Genomic DNA, 23,149 nt, shown 5'->3' with positions numbered 1-23,149 from the left:
GATGGACACTACCTTAACAAAATGAAGAGTACTGCCTCTACAAAACAGTAACCCAGAGAAGGTTTTCTATTGGATTGTGGGAGGACTCTACCAGCTTTAACAAAATCTATATTCCAGGTATAACAAAATTGAAGTTTTTGATTCCTTCATTGGTTGCAGCACGTTCATTTAGGATTTACAATTTGTTAGTGCTTCTACCTGGTTTTCTATATTGCCCAAATTAGTTTCCATACATTTATAAAACCTATATACTGGTTTGTTAAATCTAAGTGCTCAAGAACTATTGAAATGAAGTAATGTGATGAATAGGGTGTTTATTTTTAACTATTTAGCTACAATGTATTAAAATGAACAGAGTAATAGTATCCACTTTGGTGATACATACTAAATACCGTTTTTCTTTTCATATCTGCTATGCTACCTCTATCTATGTACCATACAACATCACATAGTAATTGGATGTATTTAATATTTCCTATATGCTGGATACAAAAAAATGTAAGTATAACATGTACTATTCAGACTGATGATGTAAAATTGTTACCTTAGTTTATGTAGAAACAATAAACAAAATCCCAATACTCAAGGTAGATCTGAATTTATCTACTAAACTCTTATCCTGGGACAGTTTGTGAACTAGGATGGTTTTAAAAGGATTGTTTGCTTCTTGTGACAAAGTTTTTGGAAGAATCTCTAGCTATTCAACTAGTGGAGTTCTTAGCACCACCTGAAGTTTAGCCTACTTCTAATTCAGTTTCTATCCATTTTATTTAAACCTTCTGGGGATAAATAGTATGTTCTTTTGAGTATTTGCAATGATCTATGACAAGAAATTAGTTTCATGCTTTGACTGCAGTACAGGTCAGCAATCAGCTAAGACTGAGATACTAGATATCTTGTCAAAGCAAATCAAGTTCACTACATGGGAAAGATATTTCCCTGAGAGGTAGTTTAAAATCCTCCTCAGGTGAGGTCTTTGTGTTAAGATGCTCATTTGAAAAAAATTATATGATCATCCCTTTCAATGCTAATTCAAACTTTTAACATGTATACTCCTTGGCTTGGTAGCTCTGTTTGCATGTCTGAATTTGATCATTCCCTTCTCTCTCTTTCTGAGGTTTCTAATTTATTGGCAATTTAAGTCTTGTCTCTTTGCAATCTAAAATTGGTTGATTTGGAGCTTTTTGTATCTAGAGAACATAAAAAAGCAATTTGTCCAAGTCATTACCTAAAAGGCAGGGCATTAGGCTAAATTTTAACATGAAATTGGATTCAAGTAATTAACATACAAATTCAAAAAATCCTGCCTGCAATCACTGGCTCTTAAGTGTGATTTATGCAGTATATTAATACTGTCATCCAAAATTTCTATCACTCTTTCTCCAGCTGAATATCATGTGTTAAATTTCTGGCTATGTAGTCATCAAAGGTTGAGAGCACTGTGCATCCAGCACATCAGTGCCTTTGGGGATGAGCTGCTTTGTTTCACTGAAGAGTCTCCCTTAGATGACCTGTGAGTGCTGTTGAATGATGCTAAGAGAACAGAATTAAGCTATCCTTAGTACATAACAGACAAAGGCAGAAATAAATATTTTCTAAGATTTTTCTAGCATATTTCCTCACAATTTTTAACATCTTTTGCTGAATATTTGCAACTGATTTACAAAGGGAAGAAAGCTGTCAAGCGCTCTTTGACTTCTCTCAGACTGTAAGCTGAAATTCATTGCTGACAAGAACTGTTTGGATGCAATAACATGCCTTCCATTTCTGCAGCTGTAATGGGACTAATATGACTCAAATCACCCAAAGGAGTTGTTTCCCATTGGTTTATTAAATCATTCAATTAAAAGTTCTAGAGTATTATTGCTTATTTGACTGTTGGTCATATTTTTTGAAAGATAGTTTTTACAGATTCCTGCTCAGCACTCTGATGACAGTTTTGATAATACTTCAAACATACTTTGCAACTTTTTGTTTATGGACTAATAATACATTTTGTGTCTGAGCCAAGGGGTTTTCTTGTGAGATACATTTGCAAACTATTTGCTTGTGTTTAGGAAAAATCTTTGGCTGCACATCAGCTGGTTTCAAGTACATTATATCCCCTTATAATACTGCTGAGTAGGCTGTCCTTTAAGATTCTAGGAGGATTTTAAAAAGTGACATGATCAGAAGATTGTGTGAGTTCCTGATCATCTGATTGACATTCTAAAAAATCAATAGACTGCTTTGTTTTATTACTGTAATTATTTTCTATGCACAGGTTTATGTGGGAGTTATAATCATTTTTTCAAATTCTTATCCAGTTAGAAAACATAGTGATTTTCTACCTTTTAGTTTATGCATAATAAAGAAAGTCAACTTGTTCTATTGGAAAGCTAGTAAGGAAGCCACAGCTCTTCTACTTGGTTATGGAAATACATTTAAAGAAATATTGATACAGTCTTTTCTGTCTTGATATGTTACTTCCAGTAACATTAATGCAATGGCTGCATAGACACTTACATACCAGACATACACAAAAGTCCAGTGCAGGCTAAACAGACTGTATTACAGAAATGATTGATTTTCTTCACATGCTCTAAGATGCTTCAAGGAGTATATTGGGGCATATAAAGCTTAATTTCTAAAGCAATAAACAGATTTCTAAGTGCACACTTCTTTTTGTTATAAAAGCAAAGGAATTATGAATGAAGTATCTTTGATGATAACATGTTACTATCAAACAGTAGTAAAGGACATAGTTTTAAGAAGTTGACATATTAGTAAAGGGTACATTAAAAAAATCTGACACCCCTTTCCTTAAACTTTATGCAAGTTTTAGATATATTTTAGATTGCTTAGACATTTCAAGTAATGAATTGTGTATTTTAAACATTAATCCTTGAGAGAATATCTTGTTAACATATCAGTAGGTGCACTAATCGGCAAAACCATACAAGACATCAACGTAGCATTATTCAGCAATTTCAGCTTGAGTGCTTCAATCTCAAAAATCTCCAGATCAATCTGAATAGTGCTAGCTAGGTGTCAGAGAACTGAGGAGCTGTTACTACTTGAGCTAGTAATGCAATGTCTGTCCAGAAAACTGACTTAGTAAAATTCAGTAGCCACTAATACAGTTGCTCCATCATTGAATCAACTGTGCTGGCAACCCATCACATAGTTTGTTTCACAGAGGCCCTGCCCATCTCATTCAAGTTACAGTTGTGTTAGTGTAGATTATTCAAGTGTAGTAACTCAAGATAACTTCACTATGGTGAAAACTAGAAGAATTAAATGTGATAATTTTGGTACTCATGGGACAACTGGGGGTTTTACTGGCAAGTACCACTACTCGTTATGTGTGTTCCTATGTATCAAGTGATATAGCTAAAAATAAAAAGCAATTTACAAAATAGGTGTTTGCCATTAATAGACTGTAAGTCTAGATGTTTGAATGACATAGAAAAAAAATCTAGAGCCAGACATGCAAACACAGACTCAGATTTTGTAATTCTTGAGTGTTTGCTAGCATAAATTGAAAACGAGGCAAAGAATACTACGCTCTCAGCTTTAGAATGTGAGCCAGAGCATTAAAAACTTGGGCACGCAGAAGCTGCTACTCTGCCAGTAACAAGGACTGCATCAGGATCCAAAACCAACAGCATAAGCCTTCAGTTAGGGCTAGAGAGCAAACAGAAAGGACTGTGACCAGGAATAAACACAGTCCTGATATAAATGGAGATGTACAGATGTGCAGCCACAAATATTATACAATTTGGGAACACATATGCTGCACTGGCTGGTGAAAACAGGGACATTACCCCTTAATGCCTATAGTCAGGTCTAGCATTTGGCACTAAGGAGTCATTTTTTTGTGGATGAAACCTGTAATACTTGCTATCCAGTGAGTTACACACAAGTTAGACAGGAAAAGTAGTCAGATGAAGACACTCTAAAAAAATAATTGGGCATATGGGATTCAGACAGAAACTAGCAAACAGCAGGATGTCCATGTGAGTCACCAGGATCTGAAGGGTGCCTAGTAGTAGCAGGATCAAGCCCTCAATCTATAATAGATATGCATAAGAGAAAAGTTATTACTGATGCTTGGAGAATTTTTAAGCCAAGTTTACTGTTGTTAACCAGGTGATAACGAGCTGTGCTAGTGAGCCTTACTGGAAGCTGTCATTTTCAGCTGTCACTCTTGCTAACAGAATGCCACATAACATGATGCAAGTTATTGCACATATTTCACCCACTCACATTACACCTGCTAGCAAGATAAGCCTACATAGCTAATTTTACTGTTCACACAGTGACCAAATGGAAATCAGAATTTTGTGCAGTTTCTAATATTTGTGGCTTTGGTTTTATTTATGTTTTTTATAAAACTCATTCAGTCTATCATCAACAGATTTCTAGGTAAGAAGCAGCTCACAAAACTCATGCACCTCTAGCTAAAATGGTTTCTTTAGATTCTTTGGACATTTTTATTACAAATCTCGTATACCCCTGATGTTTTCACAATTTGCAATTAAAACAAAAGCTTTTCCAATTTTTAGCTAGCAATAGCTAAATCTACCTCAGCTTAATCCAGGGGTAAAATTAAAACATATAAATTGTCATTTCTCTTGTCCTCAGCAAGTAATTTCAGCTTGACAATGGGCAATTTGTTGGTCTGCAGATAAAAAGAATCCAGATCTATAATTTAATTACATAAACACCAGTTAAGACAGATTCCAAAGCCATTTGAATATGTGACTTTGATTATATTTCACTAGGTCAATAAATATTTGCCTGTCTAATAATCCCAGTATCATTTGTAATAAAATGAAAACTGACATCTGTGTACCTGTAAATATCTTCTAATTGTGAACTCATTATAGAGAAATAAATAACTCGTGTGCAGTTTTGAATTTTTTGAATTTTTAGTTGTCTTATGCCTTGCATTTTGTCTGATCACAGCAATATTCAGCATCCTATTCTAATGGTCTTATTTTTTGTGCTGTCAATGGAGACTCTGCAAAGATTTCTTAACATGCATCAGATCAATTAGCTCATTGATTCTTAGGGAAAAAAATGTTTAAAACTGAGCCACTCAGCTTAAATTGTCTCTGTATCTTTCGTGACAAGTATATTCTAAATACAGTAGCTCCATAAAGTTTTTACATTAATTTTCTTTGAAAAAACTGTTGACAGTTGGAGGAATTATCAGGTACTGAAATGTGGGCATACTTTTGCCTTGAAAGATGTTAAATGTGTATTTTTTTTCTAGAGAATCATGGCAAACCTTCCCTTTTCTTTCAGAAGGGATAAAAATAACTGTCATAATCACGAACAAATCATATAATGCACATACTAATCCTACATTCACACAGTCTCTTTGAGAAAATTAGGAAGAGTTGGAGAGCAGAACTCAAAGACTTGATAAACCTACGCTACGAGAAACAACACATTAGCCTATATGTAGCTATGCATTATTGTTAGACTCTCTAGGATCAAAGGTTTGCATGTTTATAGCCAATTTTGTATCTCTGATAACAGACAGCGGAAGCAAAGATTCCTATTTTGCCAAATTTTTTTTTGTCTTTCAATCTTGAAAGAATGACAGTTTACTATCTTAATTGTCTTTAAGAGTGATATCTTAAAAACATCTGCATGTTCTATATTCTAGTATCACAGATTTTATCTGAGACTACACTCTAGTACTATATTTTTTAGCAACAATATATTTCACCTTGATTTGCTACAAATGACCACATAAAATTAAGTGTTCATTCACTGGGTAATATTACATCCTTAATCGCATCCAATACTCCACAATAGATGCGCTATTAGTAAATAGTCTCACTTGGTCAAAGAAATTCACAATGTGAGCTGCTGTGAGCAACATAACCTAGAGTATAGTTCCAGTAAGACACATCTTGAGACAGCTCATTGATTTTTAACAGCTTGCTAATAGTGATCCTTACTAGAAATCAGGTTTTTATTTCATATTTTCCAACATTTGAAGTGTTAGAATTCTATTTGTTATAAGGCCCTAATTGCTGCAAAGACTTAACTGCTGAGTACCAAGTAGTACAGAATATTCTCATTGATTTTCAGCACCTATGGTAAGTAGGTTCTGTCACAGACTTCCTGAATGACCTTAGACAAATCACTCACACTGGATATGTAGGTGCTTGAAGGTTCACAAAAGAAAGTAACTGTCCTTAGATTGGAATGGGATTAGGCAGAGAAATGTCTACCTGTATATATACGTGACCCTATTCCTTTAAAAATGTGTGTTCTTTTTCCTCCATTCTCATTTGTAAAATCAGGACTAAATATATCTTCAGTTTCCCAGTCTGTGTCCAGCTGTCTGTTTATGTTGTAAGATTGTGGAGGTTCCATACCTGATGCTAGAGTAGCATTTAGAGATGGGGACTTACACAGTTAGGTTTTTAAACACCTTTTGCTGCTTCTATGGAGACAATGTCAGGCTCACAGGTCTTGTGATTTGTTGTTTCTGAATGGTTAACAAATGGTTTGCAGTCCCCATGGCAAGCAATGACAGCTGAGAGCTTGCTTTGTTCTAATTTATGTTAATATTGTGAAATATTTTGCAGAAATACTACAAAAAGAGCTCTTAAGCTTAATCAGAAAAGACATACTTAAAAACTGTAGGCCTGCATGAAAAAATGTTAGTCCAAAGGACATAAATGTAATATTACATTTATCCAAATGGAATACGCAAAAACCCTCAAACAAGCAATGAATAAATTTGTTTCTAAAATGTCTTTTTAGCCTGAGGATTCCAGTAAGATGCTGTGACTGGAAAAAGTATGCAGCTGAGCTCGCCTCCTGCAAAACTCACCAAGTTTTCCTGCTGACAGTATCATAAAACACAGCTTATTTCTCACTTGAACATTGAAGCTTGTTTAAAAGTAAACAAAGCTCAGTGATTTATGAACTTACCCAGTATAACACATCAGTCCATCCTTCCATGGTTATACATTGGAACACAGTCAACATTGCAAATGCAAAATTATCGAAGTTGGTTATGCCTCCATTTGGTCCAACCCATCCACCCTTACATTCAGTGCCATTCATGACACACTGACGTCCATTCCCTGAGAATGCACAAGGTGCAGGATCTTCTTCAACTAGTATATCTGAAAACAGACCAAAAAAAAATCAGAACTTTCAGTTGTCAAATTTTTGTGAGTTAACTCTTCACATGAAGAAATACCAACCCTGTTGGAAGGTAAATCCAGGTATCAATCTAAGAAATGCCGAGAAAGGCAACCCATGGGAGCTTTGGAGTTTTTAGTCTCTCACATCTGGGCCTTACAACCTTAAAATACATTAATCAAAACTGAATGCATAGAAGAGCTCAATTAAGCAGTGGAAAGAAGCATGTAATAATACAACATAGCTTTTTAGAATCTCCTCATGCTAATTTTTTTTTTTTCTCTTCATTGCTGTTTCTTCACTTCATACTAACACATGGACCATCAAGGAAAACAGGTCTGGACTAATTCCTACATATGGTCTACTTCATTGCTTAGCTGATGGAAATGTACCCTTAGCCATCAGATAAGATCTCTCCCTCATGATGTTTCACTCCTTCAAAATTCTCCCATAACAAACACTTTCATTTTATCATTTCACCTGGATGGAGGAACACTTTTCTTTCTTTACTCATTTCAGAACTGTACTTCTTACCACACTGCCATAATCTTGAAGAGGAGATACTGCCAGATTGTGAACTGAGGAAAGTATATCTTCCCTGGAATAGGACTAGCTAGCTTTTCAGTAATCAGAGATTAGAAAAAACTACTGGGTTGTCCCTTGCAGGTAGTCACCCTTACTATTTTCACTACTGACATTTCAGTTACACATTTCAGAAATTAAAACCTATTCAGAGCATGTTCTAGTCTCTAACTGGTTTGCATTTTTGTTGTTGTTTTTTAAGTTTAATGCACTTTTCCTAAAATTATGAACCACAGTGAAAACTGGAGTTACAACAGTTCTAGTGCTTTGGCCTCTGTTCTATTTCAAACTTAAATCCCACAAAATTGAAAGAAAACAGAATTAATCCCTTATTTTAGTCAACAGTGTCACGACTTACCTGAATCAATAAGAAAACAAGATTTGTGCATTTTTCCAATAAAAAGTTCCAATCCTATAATAGCATAGATTATGATTACAAACAATACCAAAAGGGCAATATGGAGGAGGGGGACCATGGCTTTTATAATGGAGTTCAGGACAACTTGTAAACCTAAAGGAAAAAAAAAGGATACAAGGTATGAAACAGACTTCTATGTCTTGCCTTACCAAATTTTCTATAATTACACATTATTAGAAATTTCTACTGCCCAGAGCCACAAAATGATCCTGTAACATAAAATACTCCATAAGAATCTAAAATTTTGAGTCAAAGTCTAATTATTTCCTCTGTTAATACAGGTTATATCACAGAAGTCAATGCTTGAAACATGTCACAAGAACTTATGTTTTTTTAGAAAGAAGGGCATGTAGTCAGTGTGTTGCTGTATGTTATTTTATATGACCTTTAAAAAGTTCTGTGCTACAACCACAACTTTGTGGCAAGTCCTGAGAAAATGTAAGCTCAGCCAATTACAAAACTGTATTTTTGGTCTGAAGAGACAGAGTATAGTTACCTGGGAAAACACATTTTTACTCTGAGCAAACTTACTTTTTCATCATTTATCCCTCATATCACTTTCAGAGCTACTCCATTTTTCTTTTCTTTTCTCCTTAATTATTTAGACAAATTTTAGTTTTACCAAAAGAAGTAAATTCCAGACTAATGAAGCTGCCACAGTACCAATGAGAACAAAATATGCCTCATTTTTATTTTAATAACTTCCTTTCTGACATTTCATAAGACTGCTTCTTTCTTCACTGAAGTTCTTCCACTAAATATATACCATCACAATCATTTCCATGTAACAGACTATGATATAATAAACACAGCATTAAGATTCCTCTTTTGAATGTCTTGGAAAGAGCTGAATTGTAAGCCACGAACCTCTTATTCATCCCAAATAGCTTCGGTAATTAATAATGTATTAAAAGAAAACAGGAAAGATTATCAGAAGATTCAATCGTTTTCTTTAAATAATATTGTTCTACTTTTTCAGTTTCCTAATTTATCTGTTAGCTCTACTGAGATAAACAGAAGGCATTTATGTGCATTGGAGGGGGCAGGAAATATGAAATGTGTAATGTGCTTTGGCATACACTTGCCAACATACAAACTATTTTAGGACCACCTACACTTTCAGGTCTGCAGGGTTTTGGAATAAAAAAACCTGAATTTTATTTTCTGGTGTATTTGCATTTTAACACGTAATTTACTTTTATATAAAGCTTCTGAAAAGGAAGTGTATTCCCCTGTCTGCTTATTGAACTGTGTAAGAAGACCATACGCTGAATAAATTCTCAATCCTTTGTTCAACTTGAAATAGAGTATCATTCATCTTGAAACTCACTTTATGTACATAACCAGATAACAAAAAATCAACTTTATATTATCTCATTTCTGTTAGTGTCTGGAACAAGAAAGTTAAATAATCAGATCAGTTACAGTATTCATTCCAATGGAATTAAATAGAAAAAACTTACTGGGCACTCCTGATACAAGCCGGAGAGGTCGCAATACACGAAAGGCTCTTAGGGCTTTGACATCAAAGCCACCAGGTTTGCCACCTGAGTGGCTGCCACCTTCTGTTTCTTTGGTTAATTGTTCCAATATTACACTAAACAATCTAGAAAATGAGATTAAGGATAAGGTCATCACCATCCATTTATCATGCAATCAAAGGTATTAGGAAATTACTTGAACTGCAGATAATTCTGAAAAGCTGTTCAGCTGTCAAAATGAGAGGTATATTTACACATTAAATCATGACAGGAAGAGTTATGAAGTGCAAGAGTTTCTAATCCCTCCAGAGTGTGATGATCACACAGTATCAAATAAATTAGCATTCTGCTTGTATACACAATCTGCTATTTTTAAGTAAATGAAGCTACTTTGCCACTTCTTTGTTCAAACATTTTAGCTGTAGGGTTTGGAGAATTAGTCTTCTCTTTAGAACATGAAATAGATAATCTCTAGAAACCATCTGATTTAATTTTGGTGGAATATATGAATTCAAAGTGACACTACAGTTCAATATTCTAAATACAGTCAGCAAAAACTGAATATATTAAAAATAATTAGAGTCCAACATTTAATAACACCAAAAAGATTTGTTTCTTACACATATCTTTGAAGATAAAAATATTTCCAGATGATTCATTTATTATATTGTATTTCTTTACTGCAGAAATGAGCTACTCACTCATTAGAACAATTTGGAAAACAAGAGTTTTTTCTTTCCCACTTCTAGCAGCAACTCAAAGTGATGCAAGTGGTTGAAGTGCAAAGTTTACTTTAGTTTGGACCTGCATTTCAGATGCGTGGTTTTCTACACTGTGACTAGACCACACAAACCACATTATCCTTTGCACAGAGTCTGTAGTTCAGTAGTTGCAAAACTCAACTTCTCCTGAAAGGATTATCAAGTCAATCAAGTTTTGTGATCCTGAAAAACGTTTCCAAATTGTAAAGGCCTCCTGAAATGTGCAGGTGTTTGGTTTTGTCAAGAAAAGTTTTCATAACTCTGGTTCACAACTCAGTCATGCTGGATAGTTGATGGAAATCATGTAATATTTAATAGATTGCCAAAACCTATTGGCGAAGACTTTCTCTTCCCCCAGTAAGCAACTGACCTGTATCAGTCAATACTCATCCCTGTTCTGCTTCATTCTCCTCTAGAGTGAAACCCAGCCACAAAGTCTATAGATCTTAGAACAAACACCAGCAACCTACATACTGCTATAACCACAGAAATACAGACACTTAATATTTCAGCTTCTGATTCAGCCCTGTAATTTAACAGAAGCATAATTCTAAGAAAACAAGCCACCTCAATGATTTCAGAGTGACTATTCATACTCTAAAGGCAGACATGATTAAACAGACTTCTGAACCAGGTCCCGAATTAAGAGAACTGCTTTCAGCCTGTCTGTTCATGCATCATTCAGAAAATTAAAGGGCTACATGCATAGGAAGGTGCTATGAAAGCTTTCTCTACCAGGACCTTATTCTTTCACAGAAATCAATGGAAATTATGTGGCATAGCACGCAGTCAAGTAGTAGACTGCTCTGAAAGTAATTCATACTCTGACTGGTTTCAGAGAGAAGTGACAAAGACAGAAGAAAACATCACATTCACAGCTATGTCTACAGCTCTGTCATTTTATGTCTATCCTATAAAGCCATTAAGGTATAAAACCATTGATCTCCTTTGTTAAAATTGACATTTATTTTCCTGTACACTTTACCGAAGTTTAAATGCCAAATTTGACATTGTGGAAAAAAGTCTCTACACATGCTTCCCTTTTGCTAGTAGAGATTTCTTTTGGTATAATTAAGATTTATGCATTTGGACTGCTACAGTTTCTGCTGAGAAAGCACAGAAACAAATTTCATCTAATACATTCAGTGTAAGACATCATGGCAGCTCTTTCAAAGCTATTAAAATACCTAATGAAATTTCACAATGCAACTAGTCAAATAGAATCGGATCCAGAAGTGATTGAATATCTACCTTGGGTTATACATGAAAATCAATTTTTCACTGGGCTTTTAAGTATTAATTAAATAAATGAACTCATGCTTGCTTACTTACTTATGTGGGTTGTGTTCTTAGAAGAAACAAAAATATTGCTCACGATTTTGTCAGTGCCTGACTTGTTATGAAAGGCCCACCTTGTCTTCCAGGTAGACTGATGACAACGTACACAATAGTTTACATGCAAAAACTTTTAGTTTTGAGCTAGGATTTAAATCTTAGTGTGATATTTTAGGTATTTGAGATGATGTAGTCCTTTTTCCTTCATATTTTCTACAGATTCAGTGTGACCATTTGACCTAACTAGATTTAGCCTCCAATAATGAGTGTTTTATGAGTTAATGGAAAATTTTTTAGTTATCATGTATTTAGGACACAGCCAAAGATAGAGGTCATGTTAATTAGACTGCTCCAGGGTTACTGTAACTCCATGGTCACTTGACAAAAGGGAAGAGGTCTATTCAAGTGACTGCCTGGCAATAGAACAGAGCTCTTATGTGTGATAGGCTCCACACCTGCCCACCACGCTTCCCCTTCAGGCACAGAGGCCAATCTGTTGAGACTGACCTGACCTGATGAAGGATCTATTTATATACGAATTTTAGTCCTGGACCAAAATTGCCTGAATGCCAAGCAACTGGCCCAAATACAATCTTCTCAGCAACATTTACTATCTCAGAATCAAATAGTTATAAATCAGGCATTCATACACTCATAATACTTGCCCACATTTAACAATGCTTTACCACCAATTCCTATACTTTGTGTCTTTTTCTTTTCCCTTAATGTAATGACGTGAGTTAAGAGCAGCACACACTAATTTCTGGGCCTTTTTAATTACAGACAACACTTGATATAGTTTGAACTTAAAAATTAAATTAGAATTGTACACTGCATGCCAAGGTCGTCTTTGCAAGCCAGCCACAACATACGAAGTTATATGTCGATAATGTTCCCATGTTCTATATAATAAATATTTTCAGTAAACAAAATTTACACTACTGGAAATTCCTTTTTTTTTCCCAATATAATCTACACAATATTTAGGAAATTGAGGAATATATGCCTCAAGATTAATTGCCTAGATAGCTGAAGATAGGATCTTCTAATGAACTAGCACAACCATTGACACAAAGTTGCTGACACAAAATGTTATTTATCATAAGCAGGTGCATAATGTAAATGTGGGATGTTCCACTGTTCTGCAACCTGCAGGAGGCCCGAGCAGTCCCCCTCTGAGGAACAGAACAAACTGTCCAGGGTTTCCTGGTACAGCAAGGCACACAGGGCAGAAAAAGACATTTTCAGCGTACATTGTCCCCCAGGCAAGCCAAAGTCATATATATATATGGGGCCTGATGTGCAGCACCCCAAAGGAAAACACAATTTTCCTCAGATTTCAGGAAGGTCAAGGAATCACTCAGTTAACTCTGTCTCCCCTGACTACTCTTCTCCACTTTGAAACACATGGGTTCTCCCAGAGGTCTTTGTAGAATAGATGAACGCCACATAGCTGCAGTATAGGAATAAATGAATAAATGAATTAACAATGTACAGACCTAAACAGATCAACCTTTACCATATGGAAAGACATCAGGAGTTCACCTTGGAAAAAATCAGATGGAAAAGATGCTGCAAGACAACAACCAAGGAAAATTTTTGGCAGAACTCAGAATTCCCTGGGAGCTTTTACTATTAAGCTGATTGTGCAACACAGCCTGCAGCCACAGATAGCATTGAACACTTTTAGGACTTTGTTTTGAATTTTTCACTCATATTAGTTCATTATTTTACTCCAAAGGAACAGAAATCAAGCGTAGGCCATTAGTCACAGCCAAACAGACCTATATCTACCTCACTGTAAAGAAGATTTAAAATCTTTATATAATGAAGGATAAGTTACTTACCCTACTACTACTATTACAAAGTCCAATAAATTCCATCCATTTCTAACATATGCATTGGGGTGTAATAATAATCCATATGCTATAATCTTCAAAAATGTTTCAACTGTAAAAATTATCAGGAAGGCATATTCTACTTTTTCCTGTAAAAGACAAAAAAAAAGTACAATGAAAGACAATCCAATTTAACAGCTCTTTTACTAGTCAGAATTTGCAGTAAGTGGGTAAGCTGTATTGATCAGGACTAAGGAGATATAATACTTCATGGCAGTTTATTTTACAGGTTTTAATTGCATAGCTCTTAATGATAGCTGTACTGACAAGGTTGTAATTACATAATTGCATGAGATCTTCCTGTTTTCACATTCTGTGAGAGAAAAAAAGGCTCTGTTTTGCAAACATGGAAGTATACTGTACCTTTGCTTGAGCAAATAGTCCCATCCAGGTCAATAGGATTCTTTGCATCCATTAAAACCAGAAAATGCTGTAGAACAGGGCCCTGGAAATATCCTTAAAAGGTATGCAGTAGTATACTTGCTTTCACTATTAATTACATCAGTCTCTATTTAATTAGGACCCACAGAGTTCTACCTAACAAGGGAGTTTGAGACAGTGTTATCCCATACTAAGGAGATTCAAAAAGTTAAGGTATTTAATAGGGTCTTCATTTAATTTTATACTGTCTTGCAACTTTTTCATCTTGACGTGGAAGTTTACATTGACTTATTCTTCCTTCCACATCACCAGAATTTCTTTAAATCACCCTAATATGCCTGAAGAAATTTTAAGTTAGTATGTCACCACCTTGTATCATTGAAGCTCCAACTTCAGATTTGTTTCAATTTTTTTTTTTAAATATTATTAGTTTCTTCATTTTACCAAAATTCTTATTTTAAACAGAGGTATACATTGAATCTCTTTTCCTAGCTAATTGGATAATACTTTTTGTGGCTTCTTCTTTCTATAGTAATAGCATATTTGATTTGGGTAAATTGTAAAAGTCACTGCTATCAAAACAGATCAGTTAACACATTTGTTCTTTTTACCTTCAGAAATCATCATTTCATCGCTTTGTATAATATTTTAGTTATCTGTTGCTATGCAAATATTAGAGCCAAGAATAAAAGACACAAAGAATGATTCATTTTTTTTTAAACTTGTTCAGGAACACGATGTTGTTCACTTATTACACACAACGTTAATTATATGGACTATAACTCCTCAGTAAGGATTACAATCATCTCCTATCATAAATATAGCACCGACATTACACACAAAACTATGTATGTGCTATTTTTCACACAGCTTGGCACTTTCGCATACAACCAAATAAAAAAAACAACCTTAACCATCTGCAATTTAAACAAAGATCTTTATATTCTCATGTGCAAAGTCTTTAATTCAGGAAGCTAGATTTCTTTTCCTTGTGAAAAGGCCATTTAGGGTTGGTTATGTATAGGATGTGATATATCCATTTATAACTCTAACACTGGTGACTTAAGAAATGTAGAGGCTTATCAATAAACTACATACTCCTCTCCAGCAAGTAGCACCCTGGGATCACTATGAGAGGTAAGGCTTTCTCCTAGTGCAAAGTAAGGATTCCTGGATCTCACCTCCTGCTCAGCTCAGTCCCATACTCCTGCCTTTTAACTCTGCTTTGAGTACACTTCATAAATACCGTAGAGCTTCACCCAAGGCAGCTTCTCCTCAGCTGCGACACATTTCGCATGAGATCTTCCAGCCCAGTGAAACTGATGGACATCCTCCTTCCTAATACTTATTTCAAAATTGTCCCTTCCACTTACCTGTTAATTTATCACCAATAAACTGGAATAACTACTGGATAACAAGAGTGAAGTGGCCTCACAGAAGAAATGTGAGTGGTTTGTGCATCAAAAGCCATCAGATTTCTTCGGCTAGAGAGCACCACAGAGGTAACAATAATATGAATTATCAGCATTCCTGAGAAACATACTGCAAAACCGCTTACATTTAAGTAAATCCTACCATGTACACATTTCACAATAACAGCTATTTCTGTCTCCCTGCATATATCTAAGTCTGCAGCTTGGATATAGAAAGATAAATAATGTAAGACAACATAAGGAAGACAAAAATATTATGGTTGGCATTTGCTACGGGCAGAACATATATCAAAAACATAGTAGTAAAAGAAAAGGTGAGACAAAAGAGATAGGAAGTTTCATATATGCAAAATTTCAATAGCTGCTTTACACAAAGGGAACATAGGACACAGAACTGGATAGGACCTTCTGGCCAAGATGACCTCTTAGATCATCATGTCCAGTGTCCTGTTATTACAGGCAAATACGTAATTTAATTCCACCCATCAACCTACCAGATTCCATCCTAAAAATCATCTTTGCCCTTCACTGCTCCCCTTCAAAAAATGTTTTAATGCTCTTCTGCTCTTTGGGCTAGGGACCAGTCCTAGTGTAACTTGCTTAATGGTGACATACCTTTGCAGTTCATTTTAATGTGACAGTTCAAATCTAACAACTCTACCCTATCACTTAGCATCCATCTTTTAAAATAATATTGGTCTTGTTTCTGTTTATTTTATTTCTCTTTTATGGAATCATAACTGTTTATTTCCTAAACAATACTGCAAACATTCTATTCAAACAATATGGGATGTAAGACAAGCTCATTTTTTAAACCCAGTGGTGGGCTTAAGGTCAGTGTGTGTCACTCAGCAGATGGACCATAAGAAACCTTGACATCTGGACCAACAGTAGCCACATGAATCTCAGCAAGGAAAAATGTAAAGGTGTGCACCTCAGGCTAAATAATCTCACATCAATATGGGCTGAGAAAGGGCCTGGAAGTCACAGTGGGCACCAAGTTAAGTACGTGCTCATTGTAAATCAGACAAATTCCATATTCGGCTATATTAGGAACAGCACAGTGAGCAGACAGAGGGAAATTATCCACCTCTACTCAGTGCTGTGAGGCTGCAACACTACTACAATTTTGGGTCTCTTGGTTCAAAAAGGGTCTTGAGAAAGTGTGGACTCCAGTGAAGGAAAGATCTCCTCTCCAGCAAAGAGAAGGCTAAAAGAAGGTCTAACAGTAGACTACAACTACTTGAAGGGGAGTTAAAAAGAGTATAAAGCCAAACACTAAGTAGCAGCACATGGTAAAATAAAGGGAAACAGCCACAACTGCAGGTTTGGAGGTTCATTGGATGTTAAGAAAAACTTCTTTATCAGAAGGGTAGTGCAGAACATGAACATGCAGCTGCAAAGCAGAAAGTTTTGGAGATGCAGCTAAGCAAAGGTACAGCTAACCTCATCTAGTGCTGGCGACAATCTTGCTAGGAGCTGAAGGACTGGGTAACTTCCAGAGGTCTCGCCCAGTTAGCAGTTCTGTAATTTCTATTATTCTGATATGATTCTGATCATAGGAAAAAGTACAGATAGAATCGGGACATGTACAACTACCCACACCCACGACACATTCAACATGTAAAAGCCCCTGCATCCTATATAACATTGAACACTGGGAAAGCTTTCCTTCCTTTCTGTGGAAGAATGGAAAAGTCTCCTTCCATCCCTGTTGTAAACCCTATATATGCCTGGTTCCAGAATTTGCCTCTAGAAATGTATATTCATAATGGATACAAGATAGAATCGGGGATGATGCTATTAACAGAGTCAACAGCACAAGGGAGAGATGCTTTGTAACAATAGCCACTGGGCAATCCAAGAGCTACAATTTCCTGAAAATCTTGAGAAAAGGAATACAGATATTTCTATACACCTACAACCAAAGAGGCCTATTAATTTCCAGTGTTTAATTTTTCCTCTCTTCCTCCTTTCCTTCTTTTTCTTTCATGCTCTCACAAACTCACTTTTTTTTTTAAATCACAACTTGTGTCTTCCACAGAGGCCAAATGAATGATTTGGCCCAGTAGTTAACACCAATATTCAAAGTACAGGCTGTGCTTTCTTTACAGATTGTTTTTTAATAAATATGCAGCCAACAGATGTTCTAACACAAGCTGCAAAGCTGACAACCTGCTCACCCTCAGGAAGGTACTGGCAGTCCCTTCTCACACTTCTGGAACTTCTTGCCAGTCACTATGGGCATAAATTTTTGCCTCTGTAACCGAGATACATCTGTAAGCCATACATCACCTAGCATATCTAGAGCACTTAAGCAACCATTACTCAAGAGTAAATAAAGTTTAATCTATCAGATCATTTTCAGTAGTATTGGAAGAGCTGCAGAGGTGGGTTGCTACATAAAAATAAATCTAAACAAAAAATACAGACTGAAGACTGCAGTTCTAACAGTTTATGATGCACACATTTATCTGCTTTCTTTTCTCTATAGTGGGGAAAACTCTCCTGCATATCTTATTTTGTTCAAATTAGTTGAGATCTTTAAGTGAATACTTTATTTCATTAAAAATGGAAGTAGGAACACTAAGAAATAAGACAATCAAGAAAAAATAGAGAGATACATAAGACTGAGTGCCTGAAAAACAAAATCTGAAACTGGTAAGACAATTTTGGTTCTAAGAAATTGCACAGATTAAGTTAGAAATTGTACATAATTTCTAATATCTATTATTGCATTTAGTTCTATATTGCATCGCAAAAGAGAAAAAACTGACAGCTGTAAATCTAAAGAAGATATGAAGCACAAAAATATGTGTGTGTTACTAAGGATCTAATCCTATTGCTATATAGATTAACAGCAGTTTGTTCCTGATTCGATTCTACGCAGAGCTAGGTCATCTTTCTTTACAGGGGGCTGATTCCTGCAAGTCTAACACTTTTTTTAATGTTGCTCAAAATCTTCAAGTCTCACCAATCTTTTTCTGAATATGTGATGCAATAAGATTGATGAGGTACATTGTCTTTCTGATAGAGACCAACGAGCTCCGCTTTGATACTGATCATATAGTACAAAATAAAGGCTACCCTTATCCACTGGGTTTCAGAGAAGTCATTAGAACTTCATTTTCTCAAAAAAACGTGTTTGCTTTCTTATTTTAAGTAAATCAGCTTAGCAAAAACCCTGTTGCTCAAGAAGAAACCTTTTTTTTTCCCCACCCTAGCCAGATGGTGGACATTAGTCATCATTTATTGTATTTGTATTTTCAACATCTCTGAAAGAAATAGGCAAAGCTGCTGTTACATGTTGCATTTAACTTAAGACATCTCACAAGATAATGGTTTCAAAATAAAAAGTCATTAATTTGCAAAACCTGAATCTATTATGCTATGTAATTAAGTCTTCTCATATTAACTTCTACTCCCTGGGCATCAGAAATCCAAATTATTTCTTAACTGGGGAAACACATTTTTGCATCCAAGCTGACATACATGTGATCAGAGTAAAAACTGCTTAGAGGATAAAGTGACTCAATTTAAGTGAATTAACCAAACCAATAAAGTTTCTGCAGTTTAGACATACACAAAACCAGATGCTTTAACATTCTTGATTGGGCACTAATAATCAATCGTGCTATTAAATAAGATGTGTGAGTGATGCCTTGACAACTTACAAAGCCATTTATCTTTTTGACAAACAGTCATTTTCAGATTTTGCCACTGGGAAAACACAGCATTTAAGACAGAAAAGTAACTGAGTTTTGAATTTCAAAATATACCAACTTAATTTTTCACTTCATATACCTGTATTTCCCTGAAAATCACTTGAGCTGCACCACAGTAACACTAAAAAAAAGGAAAGTGAACCTGTTTATTCCCACATGTGGAAAATGTTATAGCAGTTTCCCAGTACAGAAAATGAAACAAACAGGAAGTCCATATACCTGCCAAAGAGAAAACAGCACTACAGCTTTACTTTGTGCTTTTAAAGCTGATGAAATCATTTACTTACTAGACTAGACATGGAAATCATTTTCCCTTTATTAAAAGAATTAGAATTATTTATCACTCAAGAATTCAGTGGTAACTGTTGGGTTCATTATGTCTTTAGATACATAATAGCAAACAAGGAATGGAGAGTTTGAAAAACTGTCTTAAGGCTTTGTGTGTTCTGATCCAATTAAATTACGTTGCATTTTCCTGATCAGTCCTGATCCACCTGAGGGAATACAACTACTGCTCTCAACTATATCAGATGTCTGCATTAGTGTTCTTACAAGTGCAGTTTTTGCTTTTTGACAGAGGAGCTCTACAGCAACTTTGGAAAATATAATCACATACCCATAATTCTACTTCTTTAATACAGACGTATTAAGTGTAATTAAGATTAAGCATAATTAAGTTTCTTAAAGTCCCTTTTTTTTTTTTCTTAAAGTCCTTTTTTTATCAAATGTAGTCTGAAGTAGCATTTGAATAACTTGCATCACTGAAACAGTATATCAACCTTCAGAGAGTTTTAGGTAGCAGTAATGCCTATACTTTCATCTGACAGATTCTGGCAGCCAGAGGTAGATGAATAAGCACATCATGTTTAACACTTTGATCACTTTTTTTTTCATAATTTCCTGTAATTGCTTCCTCTAAATGCACTGTAGACCTGCATTTCATCTTTGAGCATGATTGCTTGTCATTTTTGATCATGTATTTTCCACTTTACCTTGTAAATAATACAATAGTGGAAAATATAGTTAAACACCTCAGTTCTGTAAATAAACATTTGTACGGACAGGAAAATGTTGCATCCAAATGACAAATTCTCATATCGATTACAGGCATCTGTGTGGATCTGTGCTGGCTTTGCTCATGTAAAAGCTCTACTTAGTACATATGCTAAACACATATTTTCCATTCATAACATTAAACAGGAAAAATCCAAGTTCCTTGTCCATTTTTTTTCCTATGCTATATTTACGTGGAACTCTGTGCTCAGGTAATACAGAGCTTCGCTGAAAAACAGCTAGGTGGAAACAGACATAATCACTCTGGATGTACATTATTTAAGACACTATTCACACTCCCTTACATACCCTTATAGAGGCACAAACTGGTTTTCTGTTTCACAGTGTTCTCAAAAAATAAGGTAAATGGGATGATTTTGAAAACTTGCTCATAAGTGACTAAAACTGTAACAGACCCCCCCCATAAATTTACCATCTACTGAAAAATTATCAACAAAGGGACAATGAACCAATCACTTCGCAATTACTGTATACTTGCAAGGTATGAAAGGCAAGTTGTAGAAACGCTAATAGGCAGTTACATGTGAGTTTCAGTCCTAAATCTGTACCACCCCCATTGAAGATTGAGCACAGTATGCCAAAGAATCTGAATTGCACAACAGAAAGCAGGCCAAATAAGCAATAAAGAATGTAACTGGAATAGAACCCAAATTATTTGAGTGTCTTTCCCTCTAATTGATGATATTCAGGAAAATAAGCTCAGCAAAATAAGGAAAGTAGAAGAGAGAATATTTATGTATACTGTCACATTGTCACATAGTTTTACCTTACACAGTTGACTAGAGTCAGTGCCAAGTGATGAATTAAACCTGCATCTAATCATGAAACAGCATTAAAGTAATGTTAAATATATTTTGGTACTTGCTAGTAATTTTATTTATTTGTAAGAGAGAGGGTTTTGGCTAGAAACCGGGGGGTGAGAAAGCTACTCAGTGTCAGATACTTTAGTGAACATCTTCAAATTCTCTGAGCATTCATAAACCAAGAGAATTTTCTAATCCCTATAAATTCACCTCTCCATACAGAAACTCACGAGTAGAAAACAGACGAGCACTGATAGCAGTAAATCTGCTACTGATTTTGGTTTTATATATATGTTGGAGCTTTGAAAACTTTCAAGTGTTACAAGAGCAGTTACAAGACCGCTTTTTATGTTTAACAAGTGTTTCTTAGATACAGGCTTCCAAGAACATTCAAAGACAAACCAAAAACAAGGGCAAGGTAGGTAAAAAAATGTTCAAAAAAGAAAAATAAAGTTTTTTCCTTAAAACAGAAAAATTCCAGACCAAAATCCCACCACAATTACATCAAGCTATAATGTATTTCAGCATTTCATAGAATCATAGAATGGTTTGGGTTGGAAGGGACCTTAAAGATCATCTAGTTCCAACCCCCCTGCCACAAGCAGGGACACCTTTCCTCTAGACCAGGTTGCTCAAAGCCCCATCCAACCTGGCCTTAAACACTGCCAGGGAGGGGGCAGCCACAACCTCTCTGGGAAACCTGTTCCAGGGTCTCACCACCCTCACAGTAAAGAATTTCTTCCTAATATCTAATCTAAATCTACCCTCTTTCAGTTTAAAATCGTTCCCCCTTATCCTGTCACTACTTGCCCTTGTAAAAAGCCCCTCTCCCACTTTCCTGTAGGCCCTTCAGGTACTGGAAGGCTGCTATGAGGTCTCCCCGGAGCCTTCTCTTCTCCAGGCTGAAGAGCCCCAACTCTCTCAGGCTGTCTTCATAGGAGAGGTGCTCCAGCCCTCTGATCATCTTCGTGGCCCTCCTCTGGACTCGCTCCAACAGCTCCATGTCCTTCTTCTGTTGGGGGCCCCAAAGCTGAACGCAGTAGTCCAGGGGGGGGTCTCACGAGAGTGGAGTAAAGGGGGAGAATCACCTCCCTCGACCTGCTGGCCACGCTTCTTTCAATATGAAACATACAAGAAAAAAATTCTGCCCTAAAAATACTCCTACGTGAGCTTTCCCTGTGTTTTCTGTGAGCACATAGGCATCTTCTTGCTAACCATACTTAAAAATACATATTGATAATATATATAAGTTTCTTAAGACTGACATAAAAACTTAGTCACCCTATTCAGGTGATACTGCAATAGCCTGGATTCAAGCCTATCCACTTTTTCTTATGTCCATTTTGTGATTGCTTCATAGTTTTCCAACCTGTTTATTTTGTTCTTTGACTAATACAGTTCTGAAATGTACGAAAGAATGGCTCTCATATAGCAGTTAATGGTCACTTTGTGCTCAGCTTTTATGGAGGTGAGCTTGCCAAAGCAGAAGTCTTTCCCAACAGCCACATTATTTTCCAGGAGATATTTTATTCATGCAAGCTTTCTTCAAGCCACTTATAAGGGATATGGCATCCCAAATGCAAAGGAAGTGAGAAGACCAAAAAGGTAACGTTTTCATGGGTTAACTATTCATTGACAGTGGTATAACGTTCCAGTACTGTGTTTTAAGAATGCCAAGGACTTTCTGTAAAAAAAAAAAAGATTAAAAAACAACATGGAGAACAGATTGGTTTTGTAGTTATGTTCTGCACTGATAGTGTCAGCTGGGAAACAGAACAATGACATTCATTGAGTAGGTGGGTTTTGCCCTAGATTTATCCATCTGATTGCAAATCTAATTTCCTCTTTGATTACAAAAGAACTGGGTAAAACCAACAGAATAGTTTCATTACAGTACTTTACTCATTAGTCTGTCAGATATATGACTGCAGTAGCTCTTTGCCTTTATCAGTTTAAAAACTACAGAAAGATTTGTTAAAAACCTACCCAATGGGACAGTGTGTTTTTCAAATACCTTTAGCAGGACAGAAATTTTCATGATGTAAGGTTAAATAATTTTGTGTTAGTTAGTTTGGGGTTTTTGTTGGTTTGTTGTTTTTT

General features: G+C 35.7%; 1 protein-coding gene across 1 annotated transcript in view; it reads right to left on the bottom strand.

Moving 5' to 3' along the window:
- The window catches only part of CACNA1D (calcium voltage-gated channel subunit alpha1 D), a 183,824-nt gene that overhangs the window by 113,304 nt on the left and 47,371 nt on the right, over positions 1 to 23,149 (bottom strand). Inside the window, exons 4-7 of the mRNA XM_068409430.1 lie at positions 13,583 to 13,722; positions 9,622 to 9,764; positions 8,099 to 8,251; positions 6,943 to 7,139 (exon numbers count right to left, since the gene is read on the bottom strand). Coding sequence (XP_068265531.1) covers positions 6,943 to 7,139; positions 8,099 to 8,251; positions 9,622 to 9,764; positions 13,583 to 13,722 — 633 coding nt within the window. The remainder of the gene's footprint in view (positions 1 to 6,942; positions 7,140 to 8,098; positions 8,252 to 9,621; positions 9,765 to 13,582; positions 13,723 to 23,149) is intronic.

This window comes from Nyctibius grandis, chromosome 10 (assembly GCF_013368605.1).
Source record: "Nyctibius grandis isolate bNycGra1 chromosome 10, bNycGra1.pri, whole genome shotgun sequence".
Taxonomy (NCBI): Eukaryota; Metazoa; Chordata; class Aves; order Nyctibiiformes; family Nyctibiidae; genus Nyctibius; species Nyctibius grandis.
Note: the sequence above shows the minus strand (reverse complement) of the source record. Positions and strands in the feature narration are given on the sequence as shown.